At 39.3% G+C, this 15,183-nt stretch overlaps 1 protein-coding gene across 1 annotated transcript in view; it reads right to left on the bottom strand.

The window, feature by feature from the left end:
• Window positions 1-15,183, bottom strand: part of ABI3BP (ABI family member 3 binding protein) — a gene marked incomplete at its 3' end in the record, with an annotated part of 147,773 nt that overhangs the window by 13,574 nt on the left and 119,016 nt on the right. The window contains 3 exon segments of the mRNA XM_080613490.1: window positions 5,797-5,908; window positions 10,610-10,822; window positions 12,111-12,179. Coding sequence (XP_080469616.1) covers window positions 5,797-5,908; window positions 10,610-10,822; window positions 12,111-12,179 — 394 coding nt within the window.

The following is a 15,183-nucleotide window of genomic DNA, read 5'->3' as shown; positions in this document are numbered from 1 at the left end:
AGCTGGTGGGACACATCCTCTAATGGCTAACTGAACTTGGCACATCTCTGACTGCAGTCTTAGTAGTTTTCTTTACTACCTTCCAATTACTGCCAACGCAAACATGAATGAGAGCTGTTTTCAAAGCTATTCAGACACTTTTTTGAAGGCTTGTATAGAAATTAATGTTGCAGATCTTCCTGGACACTAGTGGTGTGTGCTATGAACTGAATTGCCCTTAAACAAGCCACCAGAATGAAAGAGGAAATGTACACCTAATAAAGTATTTCAAGATAGGGCAGGGATACAGAAATAAAAACTACGTATTTTGTCAGAAAAAACAGGAGAAAGAACATAAAATTTAAAATGATACTATAGCAGACAACTGGGAGACTTAAAAAAAACCCCAAAATATGAATTTTTCAGAAGTTACAAAACTCCAAAACTAGTAAAAAAAAGCCCCAACTTAAAATTCCTTTGGAAATGGGAAAATAGAATTGGAAGTAAAAAAATAACAACATCTGCATTTAATATTCTAGTCTAGGACAGGTCCATGAAAAAAGTGCAGGACAGTGAAACCGATTTCAGTGAAGGAGAATATGCAGACAAGCACAATTACTGCTACACAGGAGACAAGAGTGAAGAAAACAAAACCTACGGGAAGCCCATTTCTATCTCAGGCTACTCAAGGTTTATTACAAACAAGCACTTCAAGAAGGGACATACTGAAAATTGTGGATAATGACCTTACCTTGAATCACAAGTGGAAGGTCTTGCTTGACTATTATCATAGGAGAAGTTACTGCAATACTTTCTTTCTAAGGGCAGTTTAATGTAAAACTAAGAATATATAAAGAGCACAGAGTCCTGAGTATGTCAGTGAAACCAGGAGCTCCACTGTGAGCAGTGTGAGCAGCATTGTGAGGAAACTCAAAAACAAGAGACCTGTATGACAAATGAGATGAATTATTACAGGTCTCACTCCTCAAATGACTGCTTGGAAGCTAGATTGTAATTGCTCTGCCCAAAATGATCAGTTTTGTAGCTTTGACTATTTTCCAAGTGGAATAAATAGTATATTTTCCCCCAAAACTGTGACAGAATCTCCATGTGGAGGATAAAAAATTAAATTCATATTGGTGCATCCCTTTCTCCCATTTTGCTTTGCTAAGAAATCAATGGCATTTGCATTGACATACAAACCAACTTCGCCTGCATTAAAAAAATGGGCAAAATTGAGATTACAAGATCAGAAGCTACCCATAAAATACGGTGAAACAATAATTTATGTTGGAAGGGACTTACGAAGCTCATCTGCTCCAGGCCCCTTTTCATGCTTATTTTAAAGCTACATTAGGTTGCTCAGGGTCAATCAACAAGCACAGTAGTTACAGACACTCACTGCTTGAATAACAGTAAAAACTGGGTACCTCAGCGCTTGGTTCAAACTAAATACAAGAAAGAAGGATGAATGGAATTTAACTATTTCACTCATTTAACAAGTGAAGGACTAATGGAAGAATGAAGATGGCAAAAACTGCAGAAAAACGTGTGTGTGTAAGTGTGATATTGAAAAGAGGGCTAAGTGAACTCTGACCTGGGTCCACTTTAAAATTCTTAGAACTAATGTAAAGGTAACAAAGCTAACTACATCACAAAGTTGTAACCAACAGCTGTGAATATGTGATTATTAGATCACAGCAGTGCGTCTGTAACAGAAATGCTTAAAGCAGAAGACGTTCATAAAACAAGAAAGATTTTGCCCTGTCAGGCATCAGTTATATCCAATATATATCCATCCTATAAGGAAAAATCCTTTAATAAATATGATGTCAGCTGTCAGGCATGCCTTACTACGAGAGAATGACAGGGATACAGTGTGCCTTTTCTTGGGGAAAAAAACCATAGGGATCTCAGCACTCCAGCAAAATCAAGCTGTACAGGAGCCTTTAGAACCCTAAAAAAAAAAAACCAAACCAAAAAAAACCCCAACAAAACAAACAACCACAAAAAAACTCAAAACCCAACAACAACATAAAAAACCCAACAAAAATCCAAGCAGTTTTGTTGCAAAGCAGCTGACTGTGCCTCACTTTTAAAGGGTGTATGTCCTTACAGACAGATTTTCAGATCACTACATTCTTCTCACAGTCTTGACGTCTTGCAGTCAAGTCACCAAGAACTTGATGCTAGCATATATATTGTAAGACAATCAAGATATATGACCAACTGCCATAATATATATAACCTTATTCGTTTAAAAGTAATCCTCACAACTTGTATGCCTATGAAAGTCTATTTTCACTTCTGTTTTAGCATGGTATGTGTCTGTTAAAACCAAATACTTGATAACTGTACTGAATGTCAGAACTCCTTTTCTTTTTCAGCCAGTGCATTTTTAACGGATCTAGACACCTTTCAGACAACTAAATGGACACACAGAATACTACATGGTAATTTTCTGATTCAGAGAAATCTGTATGCATGTAATGTTTATGTTTGTACTTACTGATAGCTGCAGTCATACATGCAATTTTTCATGAGAGACTGTAAGAGACTCTCATTGCTGCCTCCCTAACACTGTCCAAATTTCTTAAATGGAAATCTGAGTCTGGCCATTAGCTTCTAATCTTTCAAAGCTGCCTTGTCAAATATCAGCTCAAAGGAATATAAATGTCTGGCTTACTGCAGAGCTTCCCAGAAGTGTAGTAGCATGACCAATTTGAAAGAAGAATGTAAAAAGAAAAGCAAACAAACAGCATGATCTAGCAGGCAAGATGCACCGTTTTCCCCTGCTGCTCCTTCTGCCTTCTTCACACTGAGGAGTTGTTTGTCTTGCTTTCCTCTTGCTGGATGTGAATAATTAACTCTTTAGTTTTTGGGCAAAGCTAACATATCCTACCTGATTTACCGCAACAGGATGATAGACCTTGGGCAACCTGACTGCAGACTATCTTTGTCATGTACTGCTTCTCAAGAGCATACATCCAGAGAATTACAGACTTGATCTTGCTGCTATAGGATCTTTCTGGTTTGAATTTACTCATGGAGACCAAGATACCACATTTACAAACATTTTTATTCATTTTGAAAAGTTTCTGCTTAGGTCCGTCTTAGATCCATCCTGAACTGTCTTCAGTTCTGGATGCACTGAACCTTCAGAGCAGCATAGGTATTCACACAGGCTCACTGATGGCTTCAGGGAAGCTGGAAAAAATAGGCTCAAATTCAGCTTGTCAGTTTCTCCAAAGTGCTTGAAGGCCAAGAAGCTCTTCCCCAGTTAATCCACCTTCTGCTATTGAGCATCTCTCTTCCCATATACTTGCTGGTAGTTTTGCAAATGTTGATCATTTTCCAAAAGGGATTTATTTTCTCTTCTAAGTTTCTTTTCCAGCTCCACCTCTTCTACAGTGTTTCCTTTAAGGCTAGTTATGGAAAAGTCTGCTTCCCAGTCTTAATCTCCTACTTGATGAATTTGTGGACATTTCAGGGACCCAATTAATTTACTGAGCTGTGTTTTATTGTCTCTTTTACTCCTATTTCAGTCAGTTTTATCCACAAGTCAATTTTCTTTATCTAATGAGGATCTGGCTCCTGACAGACAGGAGATTTTTTTATGCTATTCCTTGCAACACTGATACTGTCTACATCATGCCAGCTGTCTTCATAACTTTCTTATTTTACACTAATTTATTGTGCCAACAAACCTGGATTCAAATGGTAACAGCAGCCTTCTCTTGTGCTGCTGCCAAAGCCCTCAAGGTGTCCTCAAAATTAGGAAACACACATTTTGAAATGGGAGTTTAATTGAATAGAGCCACTCTGAGAAGGATTTTACATCCTTTAAATTCTGTGAAACTCAAAGGACATGCACCACTGCAATTTCTGTCAAAGGTTTTAAATTTCAGGAATAGTCTCCTGAATCCAGACAGACTTTCACTGTCTTTCCCTTTTGAGGCTGGGGAGGAGAGGAGTAATAGCTTTTACATCTTAAGTCAGTCTACATCAGTCAGTAGTGATCTCATATCTAGCTTCCAAAATCCTTGCTGCAAAAGACAGCTTTTCTCCACTGTTTCCACTGTCTTTGGTCTGGTTTTGCTTACCAAAACCCAACAGTCCTCTCATACGACTGATGGAATTGTTACTAATTAAAGTTAAAAACCATCTCATCTGTTTTTTCCTTCCTTATGACCCTTCCAATGGTTCTAGCTAGGTCTGCCTGACTTCATCTTGCTTCCTTTCTGAACAAACAGCAATCTAAATATACTTTTCTCTCAATATCAAGGCCTTTTCTTCGCTTTCATGTTTTTTCTACACTTAACCAAATTCATCCCATTTCTGTTACCATATGTGACACAGAGTTTGAGTGTGTAATGGAAGAGAATCTCAGTAATAACACACAGTTCTTATCAAGGATGCAACTATATTCTTGTAAAGCATTATTCAAAACTAAAATGAAAACACAAACAGTACAGCCTGGCAAGTTTAGCAGCACCTACAGCATTTTGTGTTCACTACTCCAGAATTATATTGCTTTACAATATATTTCTTCTAAGCTTTCTCAGCAGACTGAGGAAACTGATGCTTGATTTCCTATTGTATTGCCAACATATCCTAGTTGCCTCTTAACAAGACAGAGCAACCTAGCTTCAGTTCACCCTTTCACAAGACACATGCCTTTAAGAAGTAAGACAGATATTCTTAATGCAATACACAGAAATGCTAGCCCTTCTTACAAGTTTTGGAGTCTGTCAAAGAAGCTCTTTTTGGGCATCACAGTTTCATCTAGCCTTTCTTTTCCAATTCTCTTCCTTTCCCCTTCACTTTCTGCAACAGTCCCTCATTCCTCAAGAACATGATCTAAGAAACAACACCCTAGATTAAACCACACATTGCCTAGAAATAGAGGTTCAAGTTGGGTTCTATGCAGAATTTTGTGCTGTGCTTAAACTGTTACCAATTTAAGGACAGTAATAGAAAAGGGCAATTTATCTGAAACAGAAAAATCCAGTCACCAAAGCCAAATGGACGATTTTACAGGAAGAAAAATGTGTCATTCATTAGCTTTCTGATGCAATCAATAAGCAGCACAAAGAACAAGTGGTTTCTTCCGATCTCTGAATTTTATCACAAAAACAGAAGAATAATTTTTTAAGAGATGCTTTTTTTAAAAGAATTATAATATTTATTTGGACTACATAAGATGCACGTCATCAATTGGAATTCACTGACCCATTTTTAACTTTCCAGGTGTTTCAAGACACTGAAAGAAAACTACATACACAGCACAAATGCATCTTTCATTTCTATGTGCCATGCATAGTCAAACTTTGTGCAGTGCCCAACTTGCATTGCAGTATTTGAATGAACATCTCTAAATAAGCAAGCAGACCAAGCCAGTAGCGCGAAGTATCCTTAAATCCTGGAAAGAGACAACTGTACATATAAATCTTTATCTCACATATGAGGTTAATATTTCTTGTGTTCACCTTGTTTTTTTATCTGCCAAATTCAAGAGATATGTTGATAAAAAGCAGTACATTTTCTTACATTGGACTGTTAATCCAATGTCTTTCTGATAGAACAGGTCACTTCTGCAGTTTGTCCAGACCATACTCTTGGAAATTTCCTAAAGTTTCCTCAAAGGCATATTATCTGTTAATTTACAAGAAAGCAAACCAAAGCATACCTTTTTCCTATCAGAACAGGAGCAAAACCAATTTGGTCTTATATACGTATGGATTTTCAATTGAATTGGCAGACAGCTTACAGTCAAAAGTACTTGGATTAACTTAGAAAATGATTTTATTTAATTACCTTGTGTCAGGTTTTAGATTTTCCACAGTAGAATGAGTTTGATTTGTAGTGATAATCGATTTCTCCTTTTCACCATCAGTTGCTCCATTTTCAGTTGACACAACCTCATACTCTGGAAAAATACAGTACAGAAAAATGTGCTTAAATAACAGCTTACTTGAGCTTCTTCATTGTTCTCTCTTTTCTTATCTGATTTCCACTCTTACTGTCTAATAGGCTGTAAAGACAACTTGGGTGAATCAGTCTGGACATTACTATGCTAAAATCATCAGGAAGGAGAGATCCAATTCCAGATTTCCAATTGCCTAGCCCCTCATACTTCCTTATAATTCAGTTATGGGACGGAAGGTATTCAACCTCTCACCTATGCCCAAAGGTACAGTAGTGACAAAATTCCAAACACAAATAAGTATTCTGCAGTTTGAATAGAAAAGCATCAAAAATAAAAGTAGAGTTTCTAAATGCTTAAAACTTGATTAAGACCTAATCAAGACCTAATATTTTTAAGATTTCCAAAGAAAACTGCCCAACTAACCTGGATTGTGCACTTATGGAATCTGCCAGTTTAGAATGAAACAATTTTGCATAAATATATTTCTGTATTTATATGATTTATAGAGTCTAACTACTTTCTTTTCATCTCACTGGAATGTATGATCAAGCACAAGCCATGCGCTAAACAGGGAACTAACAACAGATGTTTGGGAAGAAGGTACCCCTTCAGTCATAGCCCTGTCTGAGACACAGTCTTTAGCAGCAAACTTTGTCCCAGTTCATAACAACCTCTTCTGATAAACACACTGAGTATATTGCTTATTTTCCTCTCTCTGTAAAGAAATTCACGTCTTCAGTGCCTTCCTTTCCCCTTCTTAAAACTGGTCTACAATACCAAGTGCAGCTTTATTAATTGTAAGCTAGCAAAGGAGAATGTTTTCAAAGAACATTTGCAATGAGTATTTAGATCTACAGCACAATAAATAAAGCAGGTATTGTTATAATATTGTGAGTCCAAAGACAGAGACCATCTACCAACAGCTACAAAACCTCTAGCAAACTATACTCTCCTAATTGTTTCTAATGATACTACTACTAATTTTTGAGCTCTTAGCTAAATGCTAGCAAGCTGTAGGGGTTTTTCTTTAACTTCTTTTTCCTAAAATTTTCAGTTCTCTGTACAAGGAGACCCATTTGTTGTCAACACAGATAAAACACCTGCAATAGGATTCAGTATTAAAAAGGTAAAAAAAAAAAGCCTTTCTTAATTGTTGCTGGACTCTCAGATCCTCACTCTTAGTAAGTGTAGGAGATGTGTATGTTAATGAGCATACACATAAAAATTGAGCTGATCTTGATCTCAATTGTGCAGCTATAGCTTTCTTTACACTCTTCTACGCAAAAAACAGCCATCAAAACCACTGGAGTAAATTATGTAAGATAATGCAATTAAGTGGAAGTGCAAAGCAGCCCTACAAAATTATGCTCTACTACTCCAAGCTTCTAGACCACAGCAATTCAATCTGAGCAACTATATACATGTATGCACATATGAATTTCAGATTTACTGCAGTAGTTCCAAAAGGGACTTCTACACTGCATCTTTTTATCTTTACCTTGTAGTAGAGTCAGTTATCTAGAGCATATACAGAGCAATGTAAAACTTTAAAATCAGGTTTAAGTTATGTCAGAAAGTTAACACGGAGGAAGGAATTACTGCCAATACTGAATATTTCAAAATTTCCATGTTCAGAAGTCCTCCCCCACAACAGTCACCCATGAACTACAGAAGACCAACCACTGCTTTTTAAAAACAAACTCACAGACTTGCAGGAATAGGTATCTCAAATGAAGGGAAGTGAGGTGGGTAAGTAGAGGGCTTTTACTTTAGGCTGTTTGCTCAAGTGGGATCCCAGTGTAATGATCAAAGACATAAGCATTAATAGTATCCATTTTGTATGTATTTTTAAAACATATCTGGGTTTTTTCTCTGTGTATTTCCTTTTGGAAACAAACACCTTTTCCTATATAGCCTCCAAGGGCTGAGTACACCATGGGAAAAAACCACCAAACTATGCAAAAGCCTTTATTTGCCCTAGTTAAGCCTCATTTGAGAAACTATGTTTACTAGGAAGCATGGAAGGGAATGTGGGTATCCACTGCCTTAGGTACATCCAGATAGAGTATGAGTAGGAATTCTACTTTTCTGTGTTCTGCCAAGTCAATATGTCATGTGACTTTTTTAATTCATTTAAATTGGAAAACACAGCACATGTGAATGGACATGCAAACACGTGCATGCACACACACAAAGCACTGTTGAGCACATCTAGCGTGTTACTCAGTGCGTGAATCTTGGTGCACAAGTCAACAAACATTTCTGTGGCAACACAAGAGTAGCAGAGAACCAGCAAAATAGTTTTTGCTCCTGACCTTTGCTGCCTTTATGAAAATAAGGATGTAAGCTTGATCACTGTTTGTTTTTAGGAATACCAGTACAACGAAACCCCTTGAACATAGCTGAAAGTCAAGCAAAGTAACCAGCAAATGACGTTCTCTGTTTCCACCGTTCTATCTGAAACAGTGCATTAAAAAAAAATATAAATGTGATGCCTAAATCAGATGATTGAAAAAACATGTATAAACTACAAAAATAAAAAGAGATGACAGAAAACTTGATTTAAGCCTGTCTAACCAAGTAATGTCATACTGGTGCCAATATGAAGTAATCACTGTTTTCAGAAAATAGGACTCAATGCCTTCTCTTGAATTCACAAAATGTCCTTGGATGAGTCATTAACAGAGTAATTTTTTGAAGTTAAAATGAAGGAGACAAGCTCAGTAAGTTTATTTGTAAACCACAGAGTTCAAATATTTGTATTACTCATTCAAGTTAAAAAGAATGAATATGGTATTATGGGAAAGCTGTTACATCTAGATAGGAAGATAGCTAGATTGAAAACTAAAGTTTCTCTCATTGAAGCAAAATGAATATTAGTCACGTATTCTGCAGAAGGTTTTAATCTTTTCTGGTATGGTGAAGGGTATGCCACATGTCTCAGTTATCACAGAATGCTCTTACAGAAGAGAAGAAACTTCATGGAAAGTTAACTTTTACAAATGCTGATTACAAATGAACAGAGAAAAGGTTCATATTGCATATGAACTGTGCATATTGCTTGCTGTATATTACACAACACGTATTAGAACAGAAAATGAATAGTTATCAGAAGGCAATTAGGCCTTGCTCTCATCATTAGATGATGTGCACTGACAGTTTTACCAGCTATAGCAGAGATGTTTTTCTATTTTTGCAATACAAATGGTTGTGCTGTGGTGCGTTCATTAACATGCTCAAGAAAAACGGCAGGTCTACTTCCAAGAAAACATGCAGATTAATGGTGTTATCTAATCAATCTAAGGACTGGTTTGTGGAGGAGACAACACCAGCAAAAAGGCTTTACTTGAACAAAAAGAAGCATTTGCAGAACTGCCTGGAATATGAAGTATTCACAGAAAGCCTTTACTCAGCCTAACTGTAAGGTCAGCAATAAGCTCACACTTCCTTTTCTTCCATGATGAAGCACATTGTGGAAGACAAGCCAAGTAATCATTCTGTTTCATTGTTGGCACTTTTTAATAGCCTACAGTCTCTTTTTATTCCCCTTTTAATCCATTAGAAATGTTTCTGATGGATTAAAGTTTCTTCCTCTTTCCTAGAAGTAAAAAAATGCAAGTTAATTTCTGTTTTGAGTGTCCCTTTGGTTTTGCATTTACTATTTTTCAAAAAGAAAGAATAGAGACTAAATCTAGTAATTATTTCTAGAAAGTCAAGGGAGGACTAATTTGGGGAAGAGAGTGGCCTTGCTTGTGACAGTCACCTAATTATATCCCTGCACTGAAATCTTTCATGACATGCATATATATCTGAAAAAATCCCACTTAAATGCTAAAGTGAATGGCTAAGATCAAGTCTTAGTCCTCACAGTTCCCATTCTTATCTGTTCTACTCCCCTTGTATCAAATCCACTTGGTCATGGCTGTGACAAGCCAGCGATTTTGCAAATCAAAGTTCTATGTCCAGCTTAAAAAGAAGAAAAAAAAAAAAAGCCCATTTTCCTAACAGACCAGAAGAACCATAATTTTCAGTTGTTAATTTTGGTAAACTCGTGCTGAGACATAGAAGATGACAGAAAAACTATGAATGGTCATCTTGCAGGCTTACTTGTCTATGTACTGATTCCTGCATGACTCACAAGGGTTTATTCTCAATACAAAACATTTCTTTGGAAATGACAAAACCAGATTATTTTAACATAGAGAACTTGGTGACCCTATGGTGAGTACAGCAAGTATTATACTGGCAGAGTTCTACTGACTTACTAGATGGGTGTAAGGTTTCATTGTGTCTGGCCCACGGATCAACAATATCCTCAAGTCAAGAAAGATGTGTGTGTCTACGTGATGTATATGTGTTTATGTAATAAAGACTACTGTCACATTCCTAGAACTTCTTGACTAGATCTTACCAGATTCTGTACACAGAGAAGCCAGACAAGATACTATAGCATCAAGACAGGGTCATACTACTTAAGTATCTTATTGTGTCATCACTGACACTAATGGTATAGTTGTAAAATCTTGTTTTAATCTAGTAGCACTGTCTTAACCACACTGGAGTTTACAGTAGCACAAAATAAAGGCACTGAGACGCCCTCGGGATTAAAGTATCTTTTAAATGGTATAAAACCACTGTGAAAGTATACATAAGCTGGAAATACTGTATTCTGATACAATGGAGGAAAGAAATAAAACCAACCAGTAACGGTGTCATTGTCTGGTTTCTCCCAGTCCAATATGACAAAAGTTGGACAGCCTTCAACAGTCACCACTGTGAGGTTTGTTGGAGGATTTTGAGGAGGACGAGTAGGTTCTTCCTTGCTGTTAGCTTCCTCTTGTGGAAAATGTTCAAGAGAGCTTGTGATTGAGCAAGGCACATCATCATCTTTCTTCATGTACTTGACATGTGGAGCTAAGAGCAACAGGAAAGAGCTGTTATTCAATACAAGGTGTTTTTACAAAATGCCAATGCCATTTTTCACCTCCAGCCCAACTTCCATCTTGCGGTATAGATTTTTACTTGGTGCTCCAAGTCAAACATAAATGTTTAAGAATGAAAATCGCATATTCAATAGTAAGCTGCTCGTTCGTTTTATTATTTTTGCTATATCTGAAATGTGCACTGCCTTCACCCCCTTCTCACTGGCACCACTGGGTGAATTATCACTTTGAAGTGATTAGTGGCTGATATGCACTGTTTGAAAGAATTAACTTCTGTCATAAAATGAGACAATTAATTATTAATATTCTCTAGTAAAACGACACTACAATTCCATTTGCAGCTTTTTAGTGCTATGCTAATACAAAAATGTAATGCCCATCATCACTTTGTTTCACCAGAAACAGCAACAAGTTTAGTCCAGAGTCATCCCATCATTAAACTTGCAGTTTTTAAAGTGACTGTCAAAATCTTAAACATTTTCTGTGGTACAGGACCAAAGCTTGAAACAAACTTTGAGGGAAACCTTGTTCTCAGCATCAGATATAGGAAGACTACTGAAGACAAACACATTAGTTCTAAAATTAAAACTTCTACTATAAACAATATGCTCTTGGAAGAAAGATAGATAGTCTTCAGAAATGCAGTATCTTTTACCAGACAAAAAAAACCACCAACCTGAAACGATAACATTTAGTACATGTATACGATATGTATAACAGTATACGATAACAATATCATTTAGTACAAAAGCACTTCTTCCTGTTATCTCACCTTGCTAAACTCTCTAGGTTACTACAACAGCAATAACTTTATCATCAAGTCTACTATATGCTATCATTTCAGACTATCTGAATATGCACAGCCTAGAATGAGAGGTAAGGTATATATGGTGAGTAGACACCTCTTATGGTAAATTGCACTGGGATTGCTTGCAAGTCCACAGGATGATTTTTGTTTGATTTGGTGGAATGTGAACAGAGTGCAGTTGTACTACTGCTAGTGTACAGGAAAAGCCACAACATGTTTGTGGGCAAGACTGTAAACTAGGAGGTGGTAGCAGAGAAGAAAGCAGAAGTAAAATTATGTCAAGAGTATGCTGATGGTCTGCACTACAGCCCTTTCATCTGACACTGAAGTGAAAGAGAATCAAATGGTGTTTTGGCCTTTAAATAACCAAACAAGCTAATTTTAATGCAAGATAGGTCAGCCTTCATATATATTCCCCCAAATAAAAATACCATAGGTATTAAAATCCTACCTTGGTACCTTGGTTTGCCTGAAGAATCTGTTTCTGATGTAGGACTTGAGCTGAAGACAGTGGCATCAACTGTGGGAAACATAATTTAATTTACAATAAATAAGACTTTTCAGTGTCAGAACTGTATCATTTCACAGTTCATTTGGCATTTTACATCATGGTAAAGCTATTCCATGGTAGACCTTTGCTGCCAGATCTGTCTTTTCTGAGGACTCCATTTTGGCTGTGATGCCAAGTAAACACCATACTTACCTGCTAGTATAAAGATAGCCATAACCAACCACAGACTTAATGACTGCAGCTGGATTCAGTTTATGCAGTACGTGAAAAATGCTCAACCTTTTAAAAAGGATCTTTCTGCACTGTAGTGGCTGTTCAGCTGGAAGCTTGTTTCATGTTCACAGATCAGGGATGTTACAGAGAGGCTGCCTACTCTAGTGAGTCCCACGGACTATTACCCACTTCTAGTGATCCATGTGGGTGCTAGTGATCTTGATAGAAGTAGCCTGGAGAACATAAAGAAGGACTGCAGAGCCCTGGGAGAGGTGGTTAGGGGCTCTGGAGCTCAGATTGTCTTTTTGTCAATTATCCAGGATACAGGGGAGGACCTTAAAAAAGCTAGGAGGATTGGCCAAGATAATAAATGGTTAAAAGGGTGGTGTCATAGTCAGGGGTTTGGGTATCTAGAACATGGGACCCAAGTTAGTAGGCCAGGTCTACTGGAGGCTGGTGGAGCTGATCTGGCAAAGAAGAGGAAGAATGGTTTTGGTAGGAGGCTTGCCAGGCTGGTCAAGGTTGCTTTAAACTAGATGTGTTGGGGGAGGGGGGCATTGTTTCATCTCAACACACCCAGTCAGTTGCCAGCACCTACAATAAATACTCGGAGCGATGCAGAGATATTCCAGCCACTCCAGCCAATGAGCCGGCTTCATTTGGAGCTCGGCTCAGATGCCTCTATACAAACACCCGTAGCATGGGGAACAAACAAGAGGAATTAGAGATGTGTGCACGACTGCAGGAGTATGATATAGTAGGCATCACAGAAACATGGTGGGATGGCTCCTACGACTGGAGTGTTGGAATGGAAGGTTACAGGCTCTTTAGAAAAGACAGGCCTGGCAGGCGGGGAGGGGAAGTTGCTATTTATGTTAGGGATAGGCTGGAGAGTATGGAACTCTGTCTGGGGATGGGTGAGCAGTCGACAGAGAGTGTGTGGGTCAAGGTTAAAGGGAGAACAGCAATGGGGGACATTACTGTGGGGATCTGTTACAGACCGCCTGATCAAGAGGACTCTGTGGATGAAGTGCTCTATAGGCAGATAGGAACAGCCTCACACTCACAGGCCCTTGTTCTCATGGGGGACTTCAACCACCCTGACGTCTGTTGGAGTGAAGGTACGGCCCGGCACAAGCAATCCAGGAGGTTCCTCGATTGTGTGGAAGACAACTTCCTTCTGCAAGTAATAAAGGAGCCGACAAGGAGAGGTGCCATGCTTGACCTTGTGCTCACCAACAGGGAAGGGCTCCTTGGAAATGTGACGCTCCAGGGCAGTCTTGATTGCAGTGACCACGAGATGGCCGAATTCGAGATCCTCAGGACAGTGAGAAGAGCGTGCAGCAAGCTCACTGCCCTGGACTTCAAGAGAGCAGAATTTGGCCTCTTCAGGAACCTGCTCAGTAAGGTTCCATGGGACACAGCCCTAGAGGGCAGGGGGGCCCAAGACTCCTGGTTGTTATTCAAGGATCACCTGCTCCGAGCTCAGGAGTATTGCATCCCAACTAGAAGGAAGTGCAGCAGGAGGGCCAGGAGACCTCCTTGGATGGATAAGGAGCTGCTCAGGAAAATTCAAAGGAAAAAAGAGGCTTATAGAAGGTGGAAGCAGGGACAGGCGGCCTGGGAAGATTTCAAGGATGTTGTACGGGAAGCTAGGGACCAGGTGAGGAAAGCTAAGGCCCACTTAGAACTGAACTTGGCTAGGGATGTGAAGGATAGCAGGAAGGATTTTATAGGCATGTAGCAAACAAAAGACAGACTAGGGACAATGTAGGCCTCCTTCAGAAGCTATCGGGAGAACTGGCTACCCAGGATTTGGAGAAGGCTGAGGTTCTTAATGACTTCTTTGCCTCGGTCTTCACTGGCAAAGGCTTTGACTGTATCACCCAAGTCTTGGAAGGCGAACGCAGGGACTGTAAGAATGAAGACCCTAGGCCCACTGTAGGAGAGGACTTGGTTCGAGACCATCTTAAGAACCTGAATGTGCACAGGTCCATGGGACCTGACGAAATCCATCCGCGGGTCCTGAAGGAGCTGGCGAATGAAGTTGCTAAGCCACTGTCCATCATATTTGAAAAATCATGGCAGTCAGGTGAAGTTCCCGATGACTGGAAAACAGATAATATAACCCCCATTTTCAAGAAGGGGAAAATGGATGACCCAGGGAATTACAGACCAGTCAGTCTCACCTCTGTGCCCAGCAAAATCTTGGAGCAGATTCTTGTGGAAGGTATGCTAAGGCACATGAAAAACAAGGAGATGCTTGGTGACAGCCAGCATGGCTTCCCTAAGGGGAAATACTGCCTGACCAATTTGGTGGCCTTCTATAATGGAGCTACGAAACTGATGGACAGGGGCAGAGCAGTTGATGTCATCTACCTGGACTTGTGCGAAGCGTTCGACACTGTCCCACATGACATCCTTGTCTCTAAATTGGAGAGACATCAGTTTGATGGGTGGACCACTCGGTGGATAAAGAACTGGCTGGGTGGCCACACGCGAAGAGCTGTAGTCAATGGCTCAAGGTCCGGCTGGAGACCGGTAACAAGTGGTGTCTCTCAGGGATCGGTGTTGGGACCGGTCTTGTTCAACATCTTTGTCGGTGACATGGACAGTGGGATTGAGTGCACCCTCAGCAAGTTTGCTGATGACACCAAGTTGTGTGGTTTGGTTGATACGCTGGAGGGAAGGGATGCCATCCAGAGGGACCTCGACACGCTTGTGAGGTGGGCTGATGCCAACCTGATGAAGTTTAACCATGCCAAGTGCAAGGTCCTACACCTGGGTCGGAGCAATCCCA

The sequence above is a fragment of the Psittacula echo genome (assembly GCF_963264785.1).
Source record: "Psittacula echo genome assembly, chromosome: 3".
NCBI lineage: Eukaryota > Metazoa > Chordata > Aves > Psittaciformes > Psittacidae > Psittacula > Psittacula echo.
This window is presented reverse-complemented; position numbering and strand designations above follow the sequence as displayed.